The sequence below is a fragment of the Saccopteryx bilineata genome, chromosome 1 (genome assembly GCF_036850765.1).
Source record: "Saccopteryx bilineata isolate mSacBil1 chromosome 1, mSacBil1_pri_phased_curated, whole genome shotgun sequence".
Lineage (NCBI taxonomy): Eukaryota > Metazoa > Chordata > Mammalia > Chiroptera > Emballonuridae > Saccopteryx > Saccopteryx bilineata.
Window position 1 is genome coordinate 399,878,576 of NC_089490.1, and position 25,080 is coordinate 399,903,655.

The 25,080-nt window shown below is 51.0% G+C and overlaps 4 protein-coding genes across 6 annotated transcripts in view; 2 read left to right on the forward strand and 2 right to left on the reverse strand.

Annotated features, from left to right (window-relative positions):
• Window positions 1–20: 20 nt before the first annotated feature.
• On the reverse strand, window positions 21–2,398 carry FAU (FAU ubiquitin like and ribosomal protein S30 fusion). Its single transcript, XM_066252004.1, has 5 exons — window positions 2,266–2,398; window positions 1,935–2,017; window positions 1,697–1,841; window positions 742–797; window positions 21–194 (listed from the first exon to the last, which is right to left on the reverse strand). The coding sequence occupies exons 2-5, from the start codon at window positions 2,007–2,009 to the stop codon at window positions 69–71; spliced, it is 402 nt and encodes a 133-aa protein (XP_066108101.1). The 5' UTR covers window positions 2,010–2,017; window positions 2,266–2,398; the 3' UTR covers window positions 21–68.
• A 48-nt stretch (window positions 2,399–2,446) lies between these two features.
• Window positions 2,447–6,377, forward strand: MRPL49 (mitochondrial ribosomal protein L49). The gene is made up of 4 exons (XM_066252003.1): window positions 2,447–2,606; window positions 3,650–3,800; window positions 4,543–4,667; window positions 4,785–6,377. Exons 1-4 carry the CDS (start codon window positions 2,529–2,531, stop codon window positions 4,929–4,931), a joined length of 501 nt encoding a protein of 166 aa, XP_066108100.1. The 5' UTR covers window positions 2,447–2,528; the 3' UTR covers window positions 4,932–6,377.
• SYVN1 (synoviolin 1) lies at window positions 5,992–13,038 on the reverse strand. 2 transcript variants are annotated; one of them, XM_066251999.1, is made up of 16 exons: window positions 12,899–13,038; window positions 11,922–12,070; window positions 11,607–11,699; window positions 11,365–11,517; window positions 11,183–11,231; window positions 10,675–10,778; window positions 9,886–10,012; window positions 9,688–9,787; window positions 9,498–9,563; window positions 9,284–9,400; window positions 9,027–9,190; window positions 8,668–8,796; window positions 8,425–8,577; window positions 8,164–8,350; window positions 7,269–7,420; window positions 5,992–7,193 (listed from the first exon to the last, which is right to left on the reverse strand). In XM_066251999.1, the coding sequence occupies exons 2-16, from the start codon at window positions 12,051–12,053 to the stop codon at window positions 7,087–7,089; spliced, it is 1,833 nt and encodes a 610-aa protein (XP_066108096.1). In that variant the 5' UTR covers window positions 12,054–12,070; window positions 12,899–13,038; the 3' UTR covers window positions 5,992–7,086. The 2 variants fall into 2 exon arrangements, with proteins under 2 accessions (XP_066108096.1, XP_066108095.1); XM_066251998.1 differs by having other exon boundaries at window positions 8,425–8,580.
• Window positions 13,039–13,496: 458 nt separating this feature from the next.
• The window catches only part of SPDYC (speedy/RINGO cell cycle regulator family member C), a 40,949-nt gene continuing 29,365 nt past the window's right edge, over window positions 13,497–25,080 (forward strand). For both annotated transcript variants that reach the window (XM_066252000.1, XM_066252001.1), the window contains exon 1: window positions 13,497–13,585. The gene's annotated coding sequence lies outside the window, so the exon portion shown is untranslated. The remainder of the gene's footprint in view (window positions 13,586–25,080) is intronic.

A 25,080-nucleotide genomic window follows, 5' to 3' on the forward strand; every position in this document is an offset into this window, starting at 1 on the left:
AAAATGAAGGTGAAACAAGGTGACTGGGCTAAGCGGCTTTATTAGAGAAAGCCAGGATTACAAAGGACTTAAGAGTTGGCATTGGGGCCCTTCTTCTTGCCAAAGGTGGGCACAACATTGACAAAACGCCGGTTGTACTGCATCCGCCGCTTGGCCCGACCAGTCTTCTTCTTCTTTTTCTCCTGTTTGGCCACCTAGGAAAAGGGAGGGTTTATCAGACCCTGGTTGACCTTTCTCCATGCCATCCCTCAGGCTCACCTCAGGGGAGGGAGAAGACAGACAGGCCAAGAGCCAAGGGTCTTGGCTTATCTGTGATAGGAAAAACAGTCCAAAGGGCATCACATGGCCCTGGATGCTTGGCTCAGCAATAGAGTGTCAGCCCAGGGTGTGGAAGTCCTGGGCTCAACTCCTGGTCAGGGCACACAGGAGAAGCAACCTTCTGCTTCTCCACCCTTCCACCTTCTCTCTTTCCTCCTCCCACAGCCATGGCTCAATTGGAATAAGTTGGTCGGCCACTGGCCCTGAAGTTGGCTCCGTGGCCTCCACCTCAGGTGCTAAAATGGCTCAGTTGCGCGCAACGGAGCAACACCCCAGATGGGCAGAGCAACAGCCCTTAGTGGGCTTGCCGGGTGGATCCCAGTTGGGCCCATGAGGGAGTCTGTCTCTGCCTCCCCACCTCTCACATAATAAAATAATAAAGAAATAAAAGCTCATCAAGGGCACCAAAAATACTTCACTTACCTTGGGGGTCTGCCCTCTTACTTTCCCAGCACGGGCCAAGGAACCATGGACTTTACCTGTGGTGGAAAAAGAAAACAGCAAGCAGTTAGGAGACCAAGAGGGCCACACCCTGCAGAATTCTTTCAGCCTCAACTCAAGCCTTTAAAGGCAAGCTGGGCCCAATAGGTAATGAGAACAAAATTGCCCAACAGGTAGTGAGAACAAAAGAGATCTGACATTTAACCAAGAATGTCTAGTATGTTCTCTAGGTTTCACTTCAGCATTTTCCAGCCAGACCTTTTTTTTTTTTTTTTTAAAAGACTTGACCGGGCAAGTACAGACAGGGTGACCTCAGTGTTCCAAGTGACGCTTTATCCACTGAGGCACCACAGGTCAGGCTAGCCAGACTTTATAAAAATAAGTGAAGAGAACCTTGGGGAATCTAGTCTAATCTCCTGATTTTAGTGAGAAAACTGGGAAGGGAGCAAGGATCTGGTAAATGACTGAAATAGAAAGAACTATACAGGCCGGACCAGGCGGTGGCACAGTGGATAGAGGGTCGGACTGGGATGCGGAGGACCCAGGTTAGAGACCTCGAGGTCGCCAGCTTGAGCGCGGGCTCATCTGGTTTGAGCAAAGCTCACCAGCTTGGACCCAAGGTTGCTGGCTCGAGCAAGGGCTGCTGTAGCCCCACAGTCAAGGCACATATGAGAAAGCAATCAATGAACAACTAAGGTATCGCAACGAAAAACTAATGATGCTTCTCATCTCTCTCCGCTCCTGTCTGTCCTTGTCTATCCCTCTCTCTGACTCTCTGTCTCTGTAAAAAAAACCCACCTATACCGGCTTAATCTTCCATGGGTTTCTCAAGAGTTAATCCTGAGGTAAACAGGAAGAAGCACGCCAGATTAAGGACACTGCTCCACACCCATTATGTCCATACAAGCAGTTTAAAGGACAGTCCTCCCTAGCTCACCTCCAAGCATGCGACCGGCTACTTCCAGAGTGGTCAGAGCCTCCACTCCACACTGGCCCAAGATAGCTTCATCCTCTAGGGGCGTTCCTGCCAGAAGCACGACTTGATCTTCTGGAGCGATGCCCTCCAGTGAGGCTACATGAGCCTACAGGCAAAAATGATGCTCATTAGCGTTCTCGCGGGGAGCGCGGTTAAAGAACAGAAAAGGACCGTACCCCGAAGCACCGCGCAGCCTTACCTTGATTTGTGCGACAGTCTCCTGGCCGGTGACCTCAAGGGTGTGTAGCTCCTGGGCGCGGACAAAAAGCTGCATGTCGGCGACTGAGGAAAGAAATGCTTGTAAGTGGAAAAATATCCTGGGAGAGGAAGCCGAGGATTCGGTGACGGGCGGCGGACAATCGGGGGGGGGGGGGGAGTCTCACGTGGGTAAGACCCGGCCTGCCTGCCAGGGAGGTCGGGAGGGACCAAAACCTGGCTCACAGACTGTTCCCTACTGTTCCCGCGCCCTCTGACCTCGCAGCCAACCGCCTAGGAAGCCCTCCGGAACTGAGCCGTGTCCCCAACTTTACCTGATCTGCGGCCTCTGCCTCTACCGCGAAGATGGAGTCGGAAAAGAGGAAGGAACAAGAGCGCACACGTCGAAGGCGCTTGCTGCGCGGTACGTCACTGCTGAGCGACAGCGGCAGCCTCCGACATTTGTACCGCCCACAGCAGTCTTAGCTCCGCCCCTTTACACTTGGTAGGCGTTCTTTCGTCCCGAGAGGCGTGCGCCGGAAGTAGCGGGACCAGGCCGGTTGCGCGCGCAGCAAGCTAATGTACCAGCGAGGTCAAGATGGCAGCGTTCGTGGTCCGGGCATCGCTGCGGGGCTGGAGACTCGGCGTCCAGCCGGGCTGCGGGCTACGGCGACTGGTGAGCACTGAGCTTGGAGCTGGGGACAGAGGGCTGGGTATGAGGCTCACTGTTATTCCTTGTAATCTTGAAAATCGCGTTCCTGCTTGGGGCTGAAGTTTTCCTCATTTGATCAGGGACATCTTTTCTGCAGCTGATTGAGAAGGAAGGTGACAGGGCCTGGTGCGCGCTTCGGAGTATGGTGGTTGGAACCTGTCTAACTGGACAACCCCAGTTAGAACTGGCAGAGGCAGCACATAGATTCTCGCTAATTTTTTGAAGGAATAACCCGTCCACAGAATTCACAGCTCAGCCCTCCTGGGAACCTAGAGCTCATGACATACAGGCCACTTCATCCTGCTTCCCTGTTCTCATTGTAACCCTGGGACCTATCAAGATTCCGGGGGTATCTGATGGGAGAAGTGTCTAAGAGAGCTCTTAAGGCTGGAGGATGGGAGGACAGACTCTGGAGTGTGACCTTAGGTAGATTGCTTAATGTCTTAATCTTCCTTGGGTTGGATTATTAAAAAGGTTGTAATAAAATACTGTACATAGCCTGTTGCATTATAAGAATTAAGTGAAAACACTATCTGTAAAGCACTTAGTACAGTGCCTGCTGGTATCTATATGAAGCTGAAACCTCCTAGGTAAGGGAAGATCTTGTCGGATGAGTGTGAGTAGAAAACTGTCATGATTGCTGAAAGTGCCCAATCCAGAACTAGAATATTTTACTAGACCGTTTAGAAGAAACTTTCAATACTGAAATATGCCATATTGGTCAGACTTCCAGTTAATCTGCTTTTCAAAAGTATACACACACTTGTCATTTGAGTCCCAAGACGGACTGAGAGAGGCAGGCCCTTTATAACACTTGAACTTCTTTCCTACTCCCAACTACATCCTGACAAACGGAAGTCTGCTGCTTTCCTATCTGCAGCCATTTATTGATGCCATTCTCTCCACCTGTAATGTTTCCTTCCTCTACTTATAAAAGTTCTGTCTGTCCTGTGTTGGGTGGGTGTTGAGTGAGGTGATGGAGAGATGGTTTTTTGTTTTTGCCTCAGAGCCAGACCCAGGGACCTCCCAATTACCCCAGCTTCGTGGAGTCTGTGGATGAATACCAGTTTGTGGAGCGCCTGTTACCTCCGACCAGGATCCCAGAGCCCCCAAAGCATGAACATTACCCTACCCCCAGTGGCTGGCAGCCCCCCAGAGGTGAGCTGGCTAATAGGAATGGTATGAAAATGCAGGGAAGTACCCCTCCTTAGTGGTTAGCTGCCCCCGGCTGAGACTCTTAATCCTCAGTGGATTCAGGACTTGTGTTGAGGTCTCTCAGGTTTATCATCTGTCTCATGTTCAAGGAAGGACCCATGAATGGAGCCCTGTTTTACAAGTAACCGTCCATCCACACTGTTGGGATAGGTCTGTCCATGTAGAAAAAGTGAAGCATAGAGAGAAGACTCAAGAGCCTGGCCACCATATTTGAGAACACAGCTTGGGAGCTGGGCAGTTCTGGGTCCAAATTTGGTTCTGCTATCCATTGCCATTGTGGTCTTTTTAGTCACTTAGCTTCTCCCAGCCTCAGTTTCTGCAAAATGAAGATAAAGTACATAGCGCAGAGCCCAGCACATGGTTGGTATTCAGTGCTTGTAAATCCCTATCCCTCTGTCCATTTTAGTCTCCCTGTCCCAGAGGAGAAGGGCAAGAACTGGCCCCTTAGGGGACCCAAAGATCCAGGCAGGCATGACCTTGACTTCATTTCCTCTTGAGCACCTTCTGGTGCCAGGCCCTGTGCTGAGCTTTGGGGTATTGGTGTCCTGGCTCTATATTTTGGGAAAAAGCAGGTCTGGAGGTGGCTTTGTCGTTGGGTGCACTGACCCTCTTCAGACTCTGAGAAAGGCCGAGGTAGGATGAAGCCTGGGAAAGTTTGGCTTATCAACGCCTCTCCCTGTCCCAGACCTCCCACCAAACCTGCCCTACTTTGTGCGGCGCTCTCGGATGCACAACGTCCCTGTCTATAAGGACATCACTCATGGCAACCGCCAGATGACTGTGATCCGGAAGGTGGAGGGAGACATTTGGGTAAGTGTGTGGATGGGTCAAGGTCTGACCATGAGTGACCCTTTCAGGGCTGAAGGGATGGGAGTCCTCTAGAGGTGAGAGTCTTCTAACCAGGACTGATTTGTCATCTTCCCTCAGGCCCTGCAGAAGGATGTGGAAGATTTTCTGAGTCCACTGCTGGGGAAGACGCCTATCACCCAGGTCAATGAGGTGACAGGTACCCTGCGGGTCAAGGGCTACTTTGACCAGCAACTAAAAGCCTGGCTCCTAGAGAAGGGCTTCTGAGACCTAGCTAAGCAGCCTGCATGACAGCATCCCCCACAGACTGGAGTCCAGGGGACCTCAGGAGGGAGGTGGGTTTTGGAACTAGGATCGGAGGTACAGAGGCCAGGGCTAAGGGCTTGGGTGGGGTAGAGTGAGGACTAGGGCTTTGGAGCAGCCCTTGTTTGCATAAAGGGGAAGTGGGACCATCTGCATAGGTGCTAGCACTGGGGTAGGGCTCTCGAACACTGCAGACCCACTAAAACAGCCAAGCTAGTGGAAGGCATTAGTTCTTGTCCCCAGCACTCCCCATTGCCCCTAATTTTGGTCTGTTTATGCTCTTTTCATTGGAGTTCCTTGGGCTCAGCTGTTTAAATTCTGAAGGCTGATGATTGCCCTTCTGGTAGAAGCAGTAGCCCAATGAAGTGTAGGGGGGTGGCACAGGACAGACCCATTGGGCACATTCCTCCCTTGCTCCTCAGACTCACTGCTGCAGACATTCTCAAGGTCAGACCTGGCTTGGTGGAGGCTATGGAGAATACAGATGACTGACATGGGTCGTGGATATCTTCAGCTCCAAGTGCAGTACAGTACTGGGCATAGCATGTCCACGTCAGCCTCTGGGCTCATTCTTTCTAACCAGGGGGAGGGGGAGAAGGCCCACTGACCTCTGCTCTGTTCCTGACCAGAGTTGGGCATAATTAGGTTTCCAGCTCCAGAAATCTGATTAGCTGTAATTGGTCTGCCCACAAGGGGGTGCCTGGGAGCTCCTAGCATTCCAGCACTGGGCACTGCTTCCCGGCTTGCTGACCTGGTATCAAGGCTGGATGGGGGCCTTGCAGGCGGGAAGATGCTGGTCTTTTGCCTCTGCCCCCAGCCAGTGGCCTGAGTTACCACCTCCACCCAGCATCAGACTGGCTAAGATGGTTCAGAGCCTGGCTCCCCTAGTCTCTGACCTAAGGCAGGGTACTGAACCTTTGTGGGACTTAGTTTCTGCATCTGTAATATGGGTACATCTTAATAGTAAGTCTAGAGTCTGAGCAAGAAAAAGGAACCCGACTCACTGATCCTATGACACCAGCTCTACCAATTGTTAATGCGAGTTTTTATTTGGCTGTATATACAATTTAAGCTATTAAAATTTGTACAATATTTACAAATTAAATAATCATTTGAAACTGTCCAGCAACTCACGTAACACAAAACCCAGGGGAAGAAGACAGGGACAGGCAGGCCTGGGCTCCTGTGTTCCCTTCCTGGCCCCGAGCCTTTTCCCCACAGGAAAGACCAGGAGCCTGACACTCCTGCTTCTCGCTCCTGGGGTCAAGCATTCAAATTCAAAGACAAAATTTAGGCCAAAGAAAATAGCATGGAAGTAATTCCAATTCTTCTAAACTCTAGAAAAGTTCTGAGTTGAGAAGCGGCCTTCCTTAGACTCTGGGGCTTGCAGTGGTTCTGGAGCAGACCAGCCTCAGCCCGGACTGCGGCTGGGCAGTGGCTGCTGGCTGAGACCAGGCATGGTCTCACTTTAGACAGCTCCAGGGAGGGAGGGACCTTGGGGGGAGGGGCAGGGCAGTGTCCCTCGCTGCCCTCCTGCTTCTCCGCCCCCAGGCGCTCCTTTCCCTGAGTTGTGTGGTTGCCGGTAAGACATGGAGATGTCACAGGGCATAAGGGACACAGCCACCACCACAGAGGCTTCCTGGGAGTTTAGGGGAAGAAAAGGGTATCGGTACCAGTCTTAGTTGGTGGACCAAGGAGCAAGTTCCTGGCCTGCCCCCCGCTCCTGCAGTCCACACTTGGGCATGGGAGCTAATACTGTTCGGCACTGCAGCGTGACTCCACACACACAAGCAGGGCTCAGAGGGGCCGCCCCTTCTCCCAGAAAGGGCACGGGACAGAGAGTTGCTCAGAGGCTGTGCTGTTCTGCCTTCATGGACCCAGAGAACACAGGGCTGAACGGTTGGAGAAGAAGGCTGGAACTGACCCATAGTCCCCATGGCTGCCCAAGACTGTAAGGGCTGGAGGCCATGGGGCCTCCACTGGCCTAGGGGATGCCACCTCCTCTGTCTTGGAGCTGGAGATACTACACCCTGGTACAGGTAGAGAGGAAGCTGGCACTTGATGGCAGGACACGTTCCAGCAAGAGCTGCTCGAGAGTGGGAGCGGGGCCAGGGCAGTGTCAGTGGGCAACTGGGGACTCCAACTTCTGCAGCCGGCGACGGCGGAGCTCTGCTGCGTCGGGCTCCACATCCTCAGGCAGCTCCTCTGTGCTCACGGCCTCGGGAGCTGGGGACAGACAGTCAGAAGTGGAACTCAGAGAAACCCCTGCCCTGCCCGGCCCCATGGGCTGACCACAGCTACCTGGAGGCTTTTCAGGTTCAGTGGCTGCTGGGGAAGCTCCTGAGGATGGGGTGGTGGCTTCGGAACTGGGGACGCTGGTGGAGGAGGCAGCAGCGACAACTGTGGGGCCAGTCTCCTCGGTGGGGTTGACTGAGGTGGCAGGCCGGGGGGGCCTAGGAAGAGAAGGGACAAGAGGCGGGCCCAGCTTTGGCATCCTGGCATGACGGCAGATTCTGTCTGGTGAGCCTTGCAAAGTCGAGTCCAGAACCGATGTGCCTCTGCAGCCCCTTGACCGTCAGACACGTGAACACATGTAGGAATTCTTGTGCTTCTACGCCACAGATTGATTGTGAACCACTTGCAGGCAGGGACTATTCACTTGACTCTGCAGGCTCCACCCTGAGGTGCCAGGCCCCTTATTGGGCCTGCTAACACATTCCACTGAATAACACAGCACTGGGTCTCAGGCTCGCGCTCCCCTCCACACACCTGTGCTGTCATTGTTGGGTGCCAGCCCTTTGTACATGTGACCTGTGAAGAGTAATGAGAACCCCTTCTATTCAAATAAGGTAACAGTGGTCACAAAGCACATGCGGGATGGGACCAGGACTTGAACTTAGCCCAGGCTGGCTCCAAGTGACTTAACTTTATTCACTGTCTCAGATCTGGGGCATTGGTTCCTAGTTATAGGAAGATCCACATCCTATCCTGGATGTCCATGATGAACTGAAACGCTGAGAAGTTTAAAAAGGCACTAAGAACCCTGAGACTCAGGATGTGCTTACAGATAGGTGGCCTGAACCACAAGGTATCACAGGGTGGCCAAAGAGGAAAAAGCCAGGAGCCACCGCCCGGAGCTGTGTCCTGGCAGCTCCATGCCCCTGCCACCCCGCCCCAGTGCCCTGCACTGACGTACCCCAAGGAGGCGAGCACGGTGAGGTACTGGTTGATCTGCAGCATGGCAGCGTCCAGCAGCGTGTGGATGTTGCGCAGGCTCTGTAGCCGAGCCTCCAGGTGCTGCCGCTCGTGGCCTTCCAGAGCCCGCAGCTCCTCCGGGGTCAGCCCAGCAAAGCCGGCAGGGGGTACAGGCATTGGGGGGAAGGCTGGAGAGAGGCAGAAGCTCAGCCTGGGCCTGACCCCCCATCCCCAGAACCACCCAGAGAAGGACCCTGCTTACCAAAGGGTGGCGGCAGCGGCATGCCCATCCAGGGCGGGGGGAAGGGGAAGCCCGGGGTGGGGGCAGCCTCAGAGGCAGGGGCAGAGCCAGGTGCCGGTGCAGAGGCCGCAGACGCAGCTGTGCTTGTGGCTGCTCCACTGGGCCGAGAAAGAGCTGCTGAAGAGCAAGAACAGGAAATCAGTGAGTGCTGAGGGGCCCTGCTTCCACCCCGCCCCCTGGGTGTCACAGTACCCAGAGACTCACCTGCACTGGTAGATGGAGGAGCCACAGCCTCTCCTGAGCTGGGGGGAGGAGGAACAGGTGGGAAGGGGCCCATGGGGGGCCACAGCGGGAACATGCCAGGAGGAAAGGGAGGCAGGAGGCCCTGGGGGACTGCACAGAGAGGACAGGAGGTGGTGAGAAAAGGTCCAAATCCCAGGCAAGGAGCTAGATGTAGGAACCGTGTCCTCTGCTCCCACAGGTCCTCTCTGCACTCAGCACTGATCACACATGACCATCTACATTTCTTCCTGTGACTCCCCTGCCCCTGCTCCAGCCAGACTGAGCTTCCAGAGGGCAAGCACACGACAGTGTGTAAGATGACCAAAAGAGGGGCCACTCACAGTTGGGAGGCTGGGGCAGGAGTGGTGGGGGGTGGGGTGCAGGTGGTGGCCCCTGATCCGCAGGCTCAGGGGGGGGTGGTGACTGCGTTGGCAGTGACGCACGAAGGACATCCATACGGCAGGTGGGGCAGGTCTGCTGCCGCTGGAACCAGGAGCGCAGGCAGCTGGGAGTCAAGACCAGGCAATAGCCAGCAGGTCCCTAGAGGCCTGCGTCCCAGAGCGCATCCCCCAATTGCAGGCACCCGGAGCCCTCCCACCTGGTATGGAAAATGTGGTTGCAGGGCAGCCTCTTGGCACCAGTCACCATCTCTTCGCGACAGATGATGCAGACATTGTCCATTGCCTGAAGTTCCTCTGGGGTGGCATCTGGGTACCTGGTTAGGACAGGCCAAGGACATGTCAAGACCAGAGTTGGAGGCAGGAGGACCAGAGCCGGGCCAACGCTTAGAGCACCTGGGACAAGCCACTTACAGTGTGTTCATGTTGCGAATAGCTCGGCGAGACATGATGGCATCTGTCACAGCCTTCTTAAACTGCCTGGAAGGGGTTTCAGTGCAAACCAGAGCCAGGAGGGGGTCAGATACAGGGGGAGGGGAGGGAACACATAGAGGTGGGGAGCGTACTCAAACGGGGGTGGGGGGCACAGCTCATCTGGGCTCACCTCATGGCCAGGTACATAGGCCGGATGGCGAACAGAGGGAAGGTGTGCACCTTGATCATGATGGTCATGAAAGCCATGTAGAGCAGGACCTTGATGAAGCCTGGAGGGAAAGGGTGTGCAGAGAGCAGCCGGTCACAGGGCTTGGGAGGCGGAGCCGGGACACCAGTCCAGGGCAGGGCAGGCCCAGGCTCCTTTCACCTGTAAACAGCTCTGTGTAAAGCATGTACACGGCCTTATTGTCCCAGGGGTTTTCGCTCTGGAGGTCCACGGAGTGCAGCACGTACTTGATGAAGATGGTGAGCACCATAGTCATCAGGATGGCGTACTGGAGGGAGGAGGAATGGGGGGCAATGAGCATGCAGCCCCCTTCCTTGCTCCAGCCACAGTGCTGCCCCCAGGACTCTGCACAGCAGGGTGTGATAGTACAAGCACAGCCTTGCACAGTTGGGGTCTTCCTACCTCCTCTACTCACTAGTTGGTGTGTCTTTTAGCAAACTACTAGACCTCTCTAAACTATAAGTGACTTGTCTATAAAATGACAATTAACTGTTCCTTTATGATGATGCTTTGCTGATTAAAAGAGATATAGGTCAAGTGCTCGGCACGGGGCCTGGCATACACTAAGCACTCAACAAAGTGAGCTGTTGTCAGTGAACACATTCCTCCTCTGCCAGGGACACACCTCCCCGGTTGTCCAGCAAGCTAATTCCTTCTATCCAACAACAGCCAGTTTCTAGGGCATCAACTTCCAGGGAGCTTTCCCTGAGCACCAGGTCAGGGCTCCTCCTCCACGGGCACCGCTTTCGGCACCTTTCCCACTCTCCCAGGAGTGTGTAGAGGGCTGGGACTGCGCGAGGGCTGCCTGCTCCCTGGTGGTCCCCACGGGGCTGGCTGCAGAGCACGTGCTTAGTAAAGGTTCGATGGGTTATTCAAGGCCCATGCAGTGCCCCCTCAGGCTAGTCCTCCCAACCTCCCGAGCAGTTTTACCTCAAAGCCAAACACCAGCTGCACAGAGGCCCCCCGGGTCAGGATGCTGTGATAGGCATGGCTGACGAAGAGGAAGTCCAGGATCCCCAGGAGGAACATGAGGGCTGCAGGGACCCCCCCGAGTGGGGGGTTTAGAGGAGTCAGCCCAGGGCCTGGCAGCCACTTGCTCTAAGACAGCTCCCACCCTCAAGCCCACCACGGTCCCAGCCTCTAGGCAGGGGGGCACACACCACTGAACCCAGCCCCCTGGGACCTCCAATTCTGCCAAGTGGGGCACTGGGCAGCCCACACTCCAGGTGAGGAGACCAAGAGCTAAGGGGCCAGGCAGTTGAGAAGCTCTGGAGTGGAAAAGGGCAGAAATAATGCAAATTAACTTCCTAAATTATCTTTCCCGTACAGCTGTGGCTGAGGGGGCAGCCCGTGCTTGAGAGTACAGGCCCACGGTTAGCGGCTCTTCATGTTCTGTCCTCTGTGCTCCCTCCCTGCCCCTCCCACAGGTCTCACTCACAGATGATGCGGCAGTGAAAGAGCCAGGAGATGTTGGGGCTGCGTTCCATCTGAGACAGGACAGAGAGGGGTCCGTCAGGAAGGCTGGGCTCACCTCTCACCCCCAGTCCAGCCCTCTGCAAGCCTGCCTGCTGGCCACTCTCCGGCTTCTGTCTGCTCCAGCGAACCCCTGACCCAACTCACAAAGTCCACGCGGTCCTCAGCCAGCCAGTGAAAACACTTGAGGAAGAGAAGGAGGGTGAAGAGCGCCACAAAGCGGGGGCTGAAGTCGTCCCGAAAGACAGTGAAAGCCAGACAAGTCTCAGTGACAGCATACCAGGAACGTTCCAGAAGGTGCTGGGGGATGGGTAAGGAATTACGTGGGACTCAGACATTCTTCTTGCCCAGCTCCCTGGCCCTCACCTTTGGGGCCACAGACATCTTACCTCCATCTCTGCTGCCCTCAGCTGTCCAAAGAACACCTTGCCCATTACCTTGCCCAAGAGGAAAACAAGAACAAAGGCCTGGATGTACAGGACCTAGGAGAAAAGAGAGGCTGTGGTTGAGGTCAGTTCCGGCTTTGCTCTGCCTTCCGCTCATCATTCAGGAACCTCCTCACACCCCCATCTCAATTTATTCAAAGTCAGGCAGCTGGTGGCAGCTTCACTTCTCCCTTCCTCACCTGACCCCGGGCCCAGCCCTTGTCTCAAGCAACCTCCTCCTCCCCTACCGGTCCTTCCCTCCCTGAGCCCTCAACTCACTGCCATGCTGGGGCTGGACTTGGTCAAGTACACCACAGTGGGGTAGAACTGGTGCTTGAGGTAGTAAGCATGAGCCACCACTGCCCCAGTCAACGCCAGGCTGGCCGCCATCATGACTGCGGTGCGGAACATTGCCCTGGCCTGGAGACCTGCGTGGGGAAAGGAAAGAGTCACCTGTGTGAGGCCCATATGGTGCAAAACCTCACCAGCGCCTGAAAGGCAGAGTCGGTAAATAGGAGAACAAACTTCATTTCACCTTAAAGTCACATCACATCAAGAATAGCATATGCACCCCCATTTTACAAAAAGAAAACTGAGACTCAGTGATGAAATGATCACACTGACGCAAGCCCTGGAGCCTGGGTCAGCCTTGTTTCAAATCTAGGGCTCCTTTCTCGGCGCCTGCCAAGCCGCCGCCCCTGGGGAGGAATGAGGGAAAGCAGCAGTGTTGCAGGGGACAGTTGTCACTGCCACTAACCCCGAAGTGAAGGTGCGTTGGCATGCAAAGACCTCTCTAGAAGCGGGAACGTGCGGTCTGGACTGGGAGAAGCCAGGGAGCTGGGAGGCACAGCCGGGCAGGCGACAGCGCCGGTGACAGCTCTGCCAGGGAGGGCAGCTCCGACACACGCCCCGCGGAGCGGGCGGGGTCCGTCAGTCTGGAACCCTGGTGCCCCCAACCGCTGGGACAGTGTCAACTCGGGACACCGGAGAAACGGCCGGCACTAGGATGTAGTGGCGGGACTGAGAAGGGCCCGGGTCGCCCCGCGATCGCGCACCTGGAAGCGCCGGGAGCTGTAGCCGTCGCCGACGGGGCTCGGCCTCAGAGAGAGCGGCCACGCGGCCGCCAGAGGTCTGCCACCAGCTGACAGGCCGAAAGCGGGTGGCGGGCTGAGGGTCGCACCGACCCTGGAGACCTCAAGGGCAAGATCCAGGTCCCGACTCCAACCACAACCCGGGACTGACCCCAGCCCACTTACCAGGAGCCCAACGCCGCGAGCCCGCTCAAGCCCCGCAACTGCAGAGGCGTCCCGGTTAACAACACTCCTCCACCCCCTGCGAGCCGGAACTTCGAGGGTGAGACACCTCATTTCCGGAGGCGCGGGGCGCGGGGCGCGGCGTGGATCGTACCAAGTGCGCCCTTCCCCGGTGCGCATCGCGTGACTTCCGTGCTGCTGGAAGCAGTCGTCCCATCACGGTATCTGCGGTTCGCCCCTACACTTCGAGGAAGAGATGCCCTAAGTGGCAGGAGCGGAATAAGACAAGCCGGGGGGTGGTAGGATTCCCCCTGCTTATCAGTCACAGATGGTATCGTCGCCGCCGCTGAGTGGCCTCTGCCTAGCGGAGGACTTAGGCTCTCCAAGCGGCTGGAAGGTGGAGCGGGCCGTACCACTTGGAGGGTGGAGAAAGCGACGGATAGACATTACAGGCCATAGACAAATGTTTTAGAAACTCATTTCAGGGGACTCACAATAGTTTGAGAAATAAGGTGATTTCTGGGAAAACTGGATTCAGAAAACGAAAAACTTGTCTCTTCCACGATCACCCCCAAATTGTGTGGGAGTGAGTTGGATCTCCGTGGCTGCTATTGATTGGTCGAGATAGAGTTACGCGGACCTATAAGAAAAAGAAATGAAATTTGCTAGCCTATAGGAAGTGAAAAGCAGGTGAGCGGTTGCTATGGGCGGAAGGCCTCGTTGCCTAGGACTAGGTCTAACCTCAGTGGGCGGAGAGTGGGGCAGGTGCTTGTCCGTGGGCGGTTGGGTTATCTGTGTCTGCCTTTGGGGAACATTTGCTCTATCACACAGGGGAGGAGCAGTCACGTGTGTCTCGGGCTGAGAAGGCAGACCTTTAATGCTGGCTAATCTTGGTATAGGAATGTCCTGTGCGAAAGGATTGACTTCAATGCAGTATTCCCACAAGTCTCCCCTGCAACTTTGCTATCCTTGTCTTGTTCGGTTCTGGGCCATAGGTACATCTACCTCTCGTCTCGTACTGTCCAGTATTTCAGTTTGTGTCTGGATCGCCGCCAACCCAGTCGTTCATTGGCAGAATGGAGCTAATGCACCCAGTTTGTGCCTTGCAATTTTGTCATCTCATTTAACTAGCAATCGTTAAAGTATATTAGCTAGGTGGTGCTATCCTCATTTTATGCGCTGGACAGCTGAGGTCCAGAGATTTAACAAGACTGTCCTGGGATTGGCATTGAGTTCTGACCTTTAGGCTCAGCCACCTTCACCACCAATTTTTTTTTTAATGGCCAAAAGGGACATTATGGGTAGGCAAATCAAAACCACAGTGAGATACCACCTCACACCCACTAGGATATTATAATTAAAAAGACACATAATGGCCCTGGCCGGTTGGCCCAGCAGTAGAGTGTTGGCTGGTCAGGTTTGATTCCAGATCAGGGCACACAGAAAAAGTGGCCATCTGCTTCTCCACCCCCTCCCCCGTTTCTCTCTCTCTCTCTCTCTCTCTCTCTCTCTCTCTTCTCCCTCAATCATGGCTTGATTGTTTCTAGTGCATTGGCCCCTAGTGCTGAGGTGATAAAAATAGCTTGGTTGCAAGCATGGCCCAAGATGGGCAAAGCATCAGCCCCATAGTGGGGTTGCCAGGTGGATCCGGTGGGGGCACATGCAGGAGTTCGTCTATCTCTTCTCCTCTCACTTGGAAACAAAGAAGAAGAAGAAAAGACACACAATAACAAGTGTTAGGAAGAATGCCCAGAAATTAGTACTCTCCTGCATTTCTGGTAAAAGACTTGTAGTGCAGATGCTTTGGAAAATAGTTTGGCAGTTTCTCAATAAGTTAAAGTATGACCCAGAAATTCCACTCCTAAGTACATTCCCAAAAGAATTGAAAACATTTGTTCACACAAACACGTGTACAAGAATGTTCACATCAGCCTTATTCATAATAGCCAATAGATGGAAAAAACTCAAATGTCCATGAGTGGGTAAACAAAATGTAGTATCTCAATACAATGGGGTTTATTTTTTATGTTTTTAGATTTTTTTAAAAATTTATTTTAGAGAAGAGAGGAGAGAGAGCAAGAGAGAGGAAACGAGGAGGAGCAGAAAGCATGTACTCCCATATGTGCCTTGACCAGGCAAGCCCAGGGTTTCGAAACGGGCTTGTGTTCCAAGTCAGTGCTTTATCCATTGTGCCACCACAGGTCAGGGTATAATGGAGTATTATTCATCTGTAAATGGGAATGAAGTACTGATACATGCATAACATTGAGAAACCTTAAAAATATTGTCTTAAATAAAAGAAGCCAGACACAGACCCTGGCCTGATGGTTCAGTGGATAAAACATTGACCCTGCTGGGTTGTAGGTTCAATCCCTGGTCAGGGCACATATGAGAAGCAATCAATGAGTGCACAACTAAATGGAACAACTGAATGAAATAACGAGTTGTGGCCCTGGCAGGTTGGCTCAGTGGTAGTGTTGGCCTGTTTTTTGGGTTTTTGTGTTTTTTTTGTTTGTTTTTTGTATTTTTCTGAAGCTGGAAACGGGGAGAGACAGTCAGACAGACTCCCGCATGTGCCCGACCGAGATCCACCCGGCATGGCCACCGGGGGCGACACTCTGCCCACCAGGGGGCGATGCTCTGCCCCTCCGGGGCATCGCTCTGTTGCGACCAGAGCCACTCTAGCACCTGGGGCAGAGGCCAAGGAGCCATCCCCAGCGCCCGGGCCATCTTTGCTCCAATGGAGCCTTGGCTGCGGGAGGGGAAGAGAGAGAGAAGAAGGAGAAGGGGAGGGGTGGAGAAGCAGATGGGCGCTTCTCCTGTGTGCCCTGGCCGGGAATCGAACCCGGGACTTCTGCACGCCAGGCCGACGCTCTACCACTGAGCCAACCGGCCAGGGCCTTGTTGGCCTGGTTTTTGGATGTCTCAGGTTCGATTCCCCGTCAGGGCACACAGGAGAAGTACCCATCTGCTTCTCTACCCTCCCATTCTCACTTCTTTCTCTCTTCCTCTCCTGTAGCCATGGCTCGATTGGAGAAAGCTCTGGGCACTGAGGATGTCTCCATGGCCTCTGCCTCAGGAACTAAAAGAGCTCGGCTGCTCAAGCAACAGAGCAATGCCCCAAATGGGCAGAGCATCGCCCCCTAGTGGGCTTTCCCCAGTAGATCCTGATCAGGTTGCATGCAGGAGTCTGTCTCTCTGCTTCCCCTTCTCTCACTGAATAAAAAAAAAGTTAATACTTCTCTCTCTGTCTCTTTGTCTCTCCATTCTCCTCTGTCTCTCTTCTCTCTCTTGTCTCTCTCTCTCCTCAAATCAATGGAGAAATATTTTTTAAAAATCCGGACGCAGGCCCTGGCTGGTGGCACAGGGAATAGAGCATTGGCCTGACATACGGACAACCTGGGTTTGATTCCTGGTCAGGGCACACAGGAGAAGCAACCACCTGCTTCTCACCCCCTCCTCTTCCCCTTCCTTCTTCCCCTCCCTCAGCTAGTGACTCAGTTGGTTTGAGCATTGGCCTTAGGTGGTGAGAATAGCTCTGTTGGTCTGAGTGCATCAGCCTTAGGCTCTAAAAATAGCTTGGTACTCAAGCATACTCCAAAGATGGGGTTGCTGGGTGGATCCTGGTCAGGGCACATGCAGGAGTCTGCCTCACAATCCCCCCTCCTCTTGTCTAAAAAATAAAAAAATCCAGAAACAAAAGGCCACATATTGTATTATTCCATTTGTTTTAAATGTCCAGAATAGCCAAATTCACGTAGACAGGAAGTAGTTAGTGGTTACTAGGTGCTGGTAGAGTAGGGAGTAGGACATGACTACTAATGGGGATGGGTTTTGGGGAGTGGGGGTGGTGATAAAAATGTTCTGGAATAGATAGTAGCGACAGTTTCACAACTTTGTGACTATACCTAAAGCCACTGAATTGTACACTTTAAAATGGTGAACATTATGGAATATATATTATATCAATAAGCTGGCCAGATAGCTTGGTTGGTTAGCATCGTCCCAAAGTGCAGAGGTTGCTGGTTCGATGCCCGGTCAGGGCACATGCAGGACAGATTGATATTCCTGGCTCTCTCTCTTTTTCCCTCTCTTCCCTCCTTCCTCTCTCTAAAATCAATAAAATAGCCTGACCAGGCAGTAGTGCAGTGCATAGAGCATCAGCCTGGGACACTGAGGACTCAACTCACCCAGCTTAGAGTGTGGACTCATCCGGCTTAGAGCGTGGGTTCACCAGCTTGAGCATGGGGTCGCCAGCTTGTGCATAGGATCATAGACATAACCCCATGGTCGCTGGCTTTAGTCCATGTCAAGGCACATGTGAGAAAGCAATCAATGAACAATTAAGATGCCGCAACGAAGAATTGATGCTTCTCATCTTTTTCCTGTCCTGTCTGTCCGTCCCCCTCTCACTAAAAATATAATAATAAGGCCCTGGCTGGTTGGTTCAGTGGTAGAGCGTTGGCCTGGCGTGCAGGAGTCCCAGGTTCAATTCCCAGCCAGGGCACACAGGAGAAGCGCCCATCTGCTTCTCCACCCCTCCCTCTCTCCTTCCTCTCTGTCTCTCTCTTCCCCTCCCGCAGCCAAGGCTCCATTGGAGCAAAGTTGGCCCGGGCTCTGAGGATGGCTCTGTGGCCTCTGCCTCAGGCATTAGAATGGCTCTGGATGCAACAGAGCGATGCCCCAGAGGGGCAGAGCATCGCCCCCTGGTGGGCATGCCGGGTGGATCCTGGTCGGGCGCATGCGGGAGTCTGTCTTACTGCCTCCCCGTTTCCAGCTTTGGAAAAATGAAAATATATATATATATATAATAATAAATTAAATAAACATGGGAAAAGAAGACAAGGAAATGCAAAGATAACAGAAATTAATCAAATACATAAAGCTAAAATAGAGATTAACAAAGTTCAGTGATGCAACTACAAATTGATGCTTCTCCTCATCTCTCTACCTTTCTGTCTCTCTCTCTTGCTTTAAAAAAAAAGTTCGAAGCTGGCTCTTCGAATAAGCTATTAAAATAGACAATCTTAAAAAAAAAATAGACAATCCTCACCCTTGCCAGGAAGCTAAGCTGGCTAGAGTATTCTCCTGACATGCCAAGGTTGTGGATTCAATCCCTAATCAGGACACATACAAGAATCAACCAATGATGGCATGAATAAGTGGAACATAAATCAATGTTTCTGTCTCTCTTTCTGTGTCTCCCCTTTCTTCTCTCTCTCTCAAAATTAATTTATGCCTGACCTGTGTTGGCACAATGGATAAAGTGTCGATCTGGAATGCTGAGGTCGCTGGTTCGAAACCCCGGGCATGCCTGGTCAAGGTACATATGGGAATTGATGCTTCCTGCTCTCCTCCCCCTTTTTCTCTCTCTCTCTCCTCTCTCTAAATTGAATTTTAAAAATCTAAAACAAAAATTAGGAAAAAAATTAAAATTATTTTAAATTAACCCAACAGAACATGGAAAACACGACTAGACCAATAAATATTTGTAAGATGACTCAGTAGTTAAGTACATATCGCCATTCTTCCTCCCCATTTACAGACATACAAGACTATTTGGCCCAGAGGGTTAACAAGCTCAGTATTATAAAAATCTCAAATCTCCCTCAAATTGATCTAAAGTTCCAACTTAGGTCAAAAGGATTTTTCATGGGACTTAAGAGGTTTATTTTTATATATTTTAATTAAAATTTTTTCCACTGATGAGAGAAAGAGAGAGGAAGAAAGGGGCAGAGGGAAAGAAAAGCATCAACTCCGTGTTTCACTTAGTTGTTCCATCTAGTTGTGTATTCATTGATTGCTTCTATGTGATCTGACTTGGGGTTCGAACCCGTGACCACTGGTGTGCTGGGTTGGCGCTTTATCCACTGAGCCACCAGCCAGGGCAAGAATTTATTTTTAAATGTATATTTTAAAAATTCAAAGGGGGGCCCTGGCCGGTTGGCTCAGCGGTAGAGCGTCGGCCTAGCGTGCGGAGGACTCGGGTTCGATTCCCGGCCAGGGCACACAGGAGAAGCGCCCATTTGCTTCTCCACCCCTCCGCCGCGCTTTCCTCTCTGTCTCTCTTGTCCCCTCCCGCAGCCAAGGCTCCATTGGAGCAAAGATGGCCCGGGCGCTGGGGATGGCTCTGTGGCCTCTGCCCCAGGCGCTAGAGTGGCTCTGGTCGCAACATGGCGACGCCCATGATGGGCAGAGCATCGCCCCTGGTGGGCAGAGCGTCGCCCATGGTGGGCATGCCGGGTGGATCCCGGTCAGGCGCATGCGGGAGTCTGTCTGACTGTCTCTCCCTGTTTCCAGCTTCAGAAAAATGGAAAAAAAACAAAAAAATAAAAATTCAAAGGGGACCAGGTGATGGCGCAGTGGATAGAGCATCGACCTGGGAACACTGAGGTTGCCAGTTCAAAACCCTGCACTTCTCTGGTCAAGGCACATATGGGAGTTGGTGCTTCCTGCTCCTCCCCCCTTTCTCTCTCTGTCACTCTCTCTCCTCTCTAAAAAATAAATAAACAAGTAAATAAAAAAGTAAAAAGAGTGTTTACAAAAAAAAAAATAAAAGAAAGGTAGAGGTTTAAAAAAAGAAAAAGAAAAAGCCTGACCTGCGGTGGCGCAGTCGGTAAAAGTGTCACCGATTCAAAACCCCGGGCTTTCTTGGTCAAGGCACATATGGGAATTGATGCTTTCTGCTCCTCCCTCCCTTCTCTCTCTCTCTCTCTGTCTCCTCTCTTTAAAATAAATAAATAAAATCTAAAACTAAAATAAAATAAAAATAAAAACTCAAAGGGTTGCTTGACCAGGCGGTGGTGCAGTGGATAGAGTGTTGAACTGGGATGCGGAAGGACCCAGGTTCAAGACCCCGAGGTTGCCAGCTTGAGTGCAGGCTCATCTGGTGTGAGCAAAAAAAAAGCTCACCAGCTTGGACCCAAGGTCGCGAGCAAGGGGTTACTCAGTCTGCTGAAGGCCCATGGTCAAGGCACATATGAGAAAGCAATCAATGAACAACTAAGGTGTTGCAACGAAAAACTGATAATTGATGCTTCTCATCTCTTTCCGTTCCTGTCTGTCTGTCCCTATCTATCCCTCTCTCTGACTCTCCCTGTCTCTGAAATAAATAAATAAATAAAATTAAATAAATAAAAAAAACAAAAAACCACAAAAACTCAAAGGGTTAAAACATTTTTTTTTTTTTTTTTTTTTTTTTTTGTATTTTTCTGAAACTAGAAACGGGGAGAGACAGTCAGACAGACTCCCGCATGCGCCCGACCGGGGTCCACCCGGCACGCCCACCAGGGGCGTCTCTCTGCCCACCAGGGGGCGATGCTCTGCCCCTCCAGGAGGTCGCTCTGCCGTGACCAGAGCTACTCTAGTGCCTGGGGCAGAGGCCAAGGAGCCATCCCCAGTGCCCGGGCCATCTTTGCTCCAATAGAGCCTTGGCTGCGGTAGGGGAAGAGAGAGACAGAGAGGAAGGAGGGGGGTGGAGAAGCAAATGGGCGCTTCTCCTGTGTGCCCTGGCCGGGAATCGAACCCGGGTCCCCCGCACACCAGGCCGACGCTCTACCGCTGAGCTAACCGGCCAGGGCCGGGTTAAAACAATTTTTAAGAAAAAGGCAGGATGGGGACCTCTCCTTCACAAGTTGAATGGTACCTATTGTACTGAAGACATTGTAATATTGTCCCGGCGATTGTAACTAAGTCAATGAAACAACATAGGAAACTCAGAAACTGATCCAGGCTGGGATGGAAAGCAGAAAGATATATGACAGAGACCGGAATGCAGCTCAGAGGAAAAGACGGCTATACAATAAATAGTGCAGGGAAAATTGATTATCTATGTGGAAGGTAACTTCACTCCAGACACAAAAATCAGTTCTAAGAAGAACTGGTTCGCTTAAATATGAAAAAGCAAAAATTTAAAACTTTCAGAAGAAAATAGAGAAACATGTAGTGCATTAAAAGATTCCATCAACTGGATAAATGGTTAATGGCCATGAGGGATCATATTATGTTGATGGAAATGTTCTAAAACTGATTTATGCTAATGCTTGCTCAACTTGGCCAATTTTCTAAAAATTTATTGAACAGTATACTTGAAGTGGACAAATTATATATATATAAAATATGCCTCAATAAAGTTATATAATTTAACTTTCAATTTTTAAATTCTTTTTTTTTTTTTTTTTTTTGAGAGAGAGAGAGAGATGAGTCAACTCATTGTCTTGTTATTCCACTTAGTTGTGCATTCATTGATTGCTTCTCATACATGCCCTGACGGGGATTGAACTGGTAACCCTGGGATCAAACCCATGACCTTGGTTGGCACTCCAGCATGACATTCTATCCATTGCACCACTGGCCAGGGCTTTTTAATGTTTTTAAAGTTATGTATTTTTTAAATCATTAAAAGAAAACCAAAAGAACAAGAGATTAACTAGGAGAAGACTAAGGATTAGTATCCAGAATATAAAAATAACTCTCCCACCCTGGCCAAATAGTTCAGTTGGTTAGAGCTTCGTCTGGAAGCACATAGGTTGTCGGTTTGATCCAAGTCAGGGTAGATACAAGAATAGATCTTCCTGTCTCTCTCCTGCTCTTTTCCTTTCTCTCTCTAAAATCAATAAAATAAACATAAAACAAACAAACAAACAAAAACTCTTGCCTGACGTGTGGTGGTGCAGTGAATAGACCATCAACCTGGAATGCTGAGGTCACTAGTTCGAAACTCTGGGTTTGCCAAGTCAAGTCATGTACAACCAGCAACAACTAAAGTGAAGCAATGATGAATTGATACTTCTCACTCCCCCCTTTCTGTAAAGACAAGAAATAAAATCTTAAAGAAAACAACAGCTTGACCAGGCGGTGGCACAGTGGATAGAGAGTCGAACTGGAATGCCGAGGACCCAGGTTCGAGACCCCGAGGTTGCCAGCTTGAGCATGGGCTAATCTGGTTTGAGCAAAGCTCACCAACTTAGACCCAAGGTCACTGGCTCGAGCAAGGGGTTGCTCGGTCTGCTGAAGGTCGACAGTCAAGGCACATATGAGAAAGCAATCAATGAACACTTAAGGTGTTGCCACGAAAAACTGATGATTGATGCTTCTCATTTCTCTCCGTTCCTGTCTGTCTGTCCCTGTCTATCCCTCTCTCTGACTTTCTGTTTCTGTAAAAAACAAACAAAAAAAACCCCCAACTCCTCTAAATCAATGAGAAAAGAGAAACAACTCAAAATAAAAATAGTCACAGGTTACACACAGGTAAATAAAAACTTTAATGACCAAAAAATGGGGAAGATGGTGAACCCCATCAATAATTAGGGAAATGAATATTCTAACAAGAATGAGATATACTTTTTCATTCATAGTTATGGCAAAAATTTAAGTTTTAATATTTCCCTGTGTCAGAATGTGAGGCAAAATAACTCTGTGGAGGTAGGGTAACAGGAAGTATGGGGGCACTCTCTAGGAAATTTGATCCTGTGCTTCACTTCTGCCCCAGCGCCTTCACTCCCAGAGAAACTGTCTCATGAGTGTGTAAGGACACACGCAGAGAACACTCATTGCAGCACTGTTCATAAATAGAGGAAAATTGTAAACACCTAAGTGAGCATCCTTAGAAGAGAACACATCTCTATGTTGTGATATAATTAGGTAATGGAATACTGCACAGTATAGTGAAAATGAACAAAAATTCAGCATGGAAAAATCTCTAAAACAATGTTGATCAAAATAACACGCTGCAGCCTGACCTGTGCTGGCGCAGTGGATAAAGCGTTGATCAGGAATGCTGAGGCCGCCAGTTCGAAACCCTGGGCTTGCCTGGTCAAGGCACAGACAGGAAGCAACTACTACAAGTTGATGCTCCCAGTTTCTCCTCTCTCTCTTGCTCTCTCCTCTATCTAAAAGTCAATAAATAAATAAAAATTAATAAGTTGCAGAAGAATACATATATAGCAAAATACCATTTATTACAGTAATTTTTAGAGTATATTTTTCTTTTGAGAGGCAGGGAGAAGGAGTGACAGGAATATTGAGCTGCTCCTGACGATGCTGCAACCAATCAAGCTATCCAGCCAGGGCCTGATTAATCTGTGTTTAATGTAATCTAAGCAGCAAAAGAAGTGTATACTCCTTGACAGTTTTGTGTATTTAGATGGTCATAAGTTTTTTTGCCTGACCAGGCAGTGATGCAGTGAATAGAGCATTGGACTGGGACGCAGATGAACCAGGTTCGAGACCCCGAGGTCGCCAACTTGAGCGAGGGTTCATCGGGTTTGAGCAGAACTCACCAGCTTGGGCCCAAGGTCGCTGGCTTGAGCAAGGGGTTACTCGGTCTGCTGTAGCCCCACGGTCATGGCACATATGAGAAAGCAATTAGTGAACAACTGAAGTGCCGCAATGAAAAAATTGATACTTCTTATCTCTCTCCCTTCCTGTCTGTCCCTGTCTATCCCTCTCTCTGACTCCGTCTCTGTCAAAAAATAAAATAAAATAAATAGATGGTCATAAGTTCCCCCACAGAGGTGGGGGTTATTTCTCCACCCCTATGATTCTGGATTTGGCCTGTGACTTGCTTTGAACAAACAATACAATGGAAATGATGCCATGCCAACTCTGGGCTAACCCTTTAAGGAAACTGGCAGCTTCTATTTCCATGCCTTGGATCCCAGCCACCATGCTGTGAGGAAGCCCAAGCAGTCCTGTGAGGAGGCTCACATAGAGGAGAGTGGAGGCCCCAGCTAACAGCCAGCATCAACTTGACAGCCATGTAGCGAACTATCTTGGAAGTGGATCCAGCCCAAGTTCAAGTTGCTCCTGGTGGTAACCATACAAAGAGAGAGAGCTGTTCACTCAAGGCCTTGCCCAAATTGCAAAATGGTAAGGAAATAATTGATTGTTATTGTTGCAAACGTCAAAGTTTTCAGGTGGCTTGTTTCACAGGAATAGATAACGAGAACAGTGGGCATTGTGTTTGGTTTTTGTCTCTGTTCCCAGGTCCAGGACCTGGTGCAAAATAAGAGCTCAGTGAATATTGAAGTAGAGAAGAAATAAATGGATGGATAGATGGATGGACGGACAGATGGGGTGAATTGTACTTGGCTTCACTGCTCTGACAAAGGTCTCCCTAACGGGCAGTTGAATCCTTGCATGATCTGCATTCAGCCTGCCTCCCTTATTCCCCATCATGTCCTTTGTGTGTGGCCACTTAACTTGTCTCATTCTCCCCAAATCTGCTTGTCTATTCATCCTAGCTTTCTTCTCTCTTTCTCCTCTTCCTGCTCACCCAGAAAATCCTTAGCACACACCTAAAGACACTTTCAGCATCAGCCGTGAACCTGAGTGAGTCTCCTCCACTGGTCCATAAATTCTTGGTTTTCCCCTTCTCCAGGGATGGACCCTAATTCCCCTCCCTTGAGCATCAGCTGGATTCAGTGTTTCACTTCCAATGAGTGGAATAAAATGAAAGTAATGGTGTGACACTTCAGAGACCTGGCCACAAAAGGCTCTCTGGCTTCCTGCTTACTCTCTGTCCTGAGTCACTCGCTTGGAGGTAAGTCAGCTGCAATGGCATGAAGACACTCAAGCAGCCCTGTGTATAGTCTCACATGGTGAGGAACAGGGGCCTCGCAGCCAAGAGCCACATGAGTGAGCCCCCTGGGAAGGCGACCCTCACCCCCAAGCCTTCAGGTACCTGCAGCCCAGGCCAACATCTTGACTGCCACGTCATGAGTGACCATGAGTGTTTCCCAGATAAGCTGCTCCTGAATTCCTGACCCACAGGACAATGAGATAATAAATTGAGAGGGAAGCATCAACTCGTTGTAGTTGCTTCTCATATGTGCCTTGACTGGGCAAGCCCGGGGTTTCGAACCAGCAACCTCAGCATTCCAGGTGGACACTTTATCTATTGTGCCACCTAGATCAGGCTCCATTAGCATCTTGCCTGGACTGCGGCAATAGCCTCCTAATGGGTGTCTCAGCAAACCCTGCCTCCCTAAAGTCCATTCACAACAATGCAGACAAAGGGGTCCTTTTAAAACAATAGGCCTGACCTGTGGTGGTGCAGTGGATCAAGTATCAACCTGGAACACTGAGGTTGCCTGTCCAAAACCCTGGGCTTCCCTGGTCAAGGCATGTGTGGGAGCTGACACTTCCTGCTCCTCCCCCCTTCTCTCTCTTTCTCTCCTCTAAAA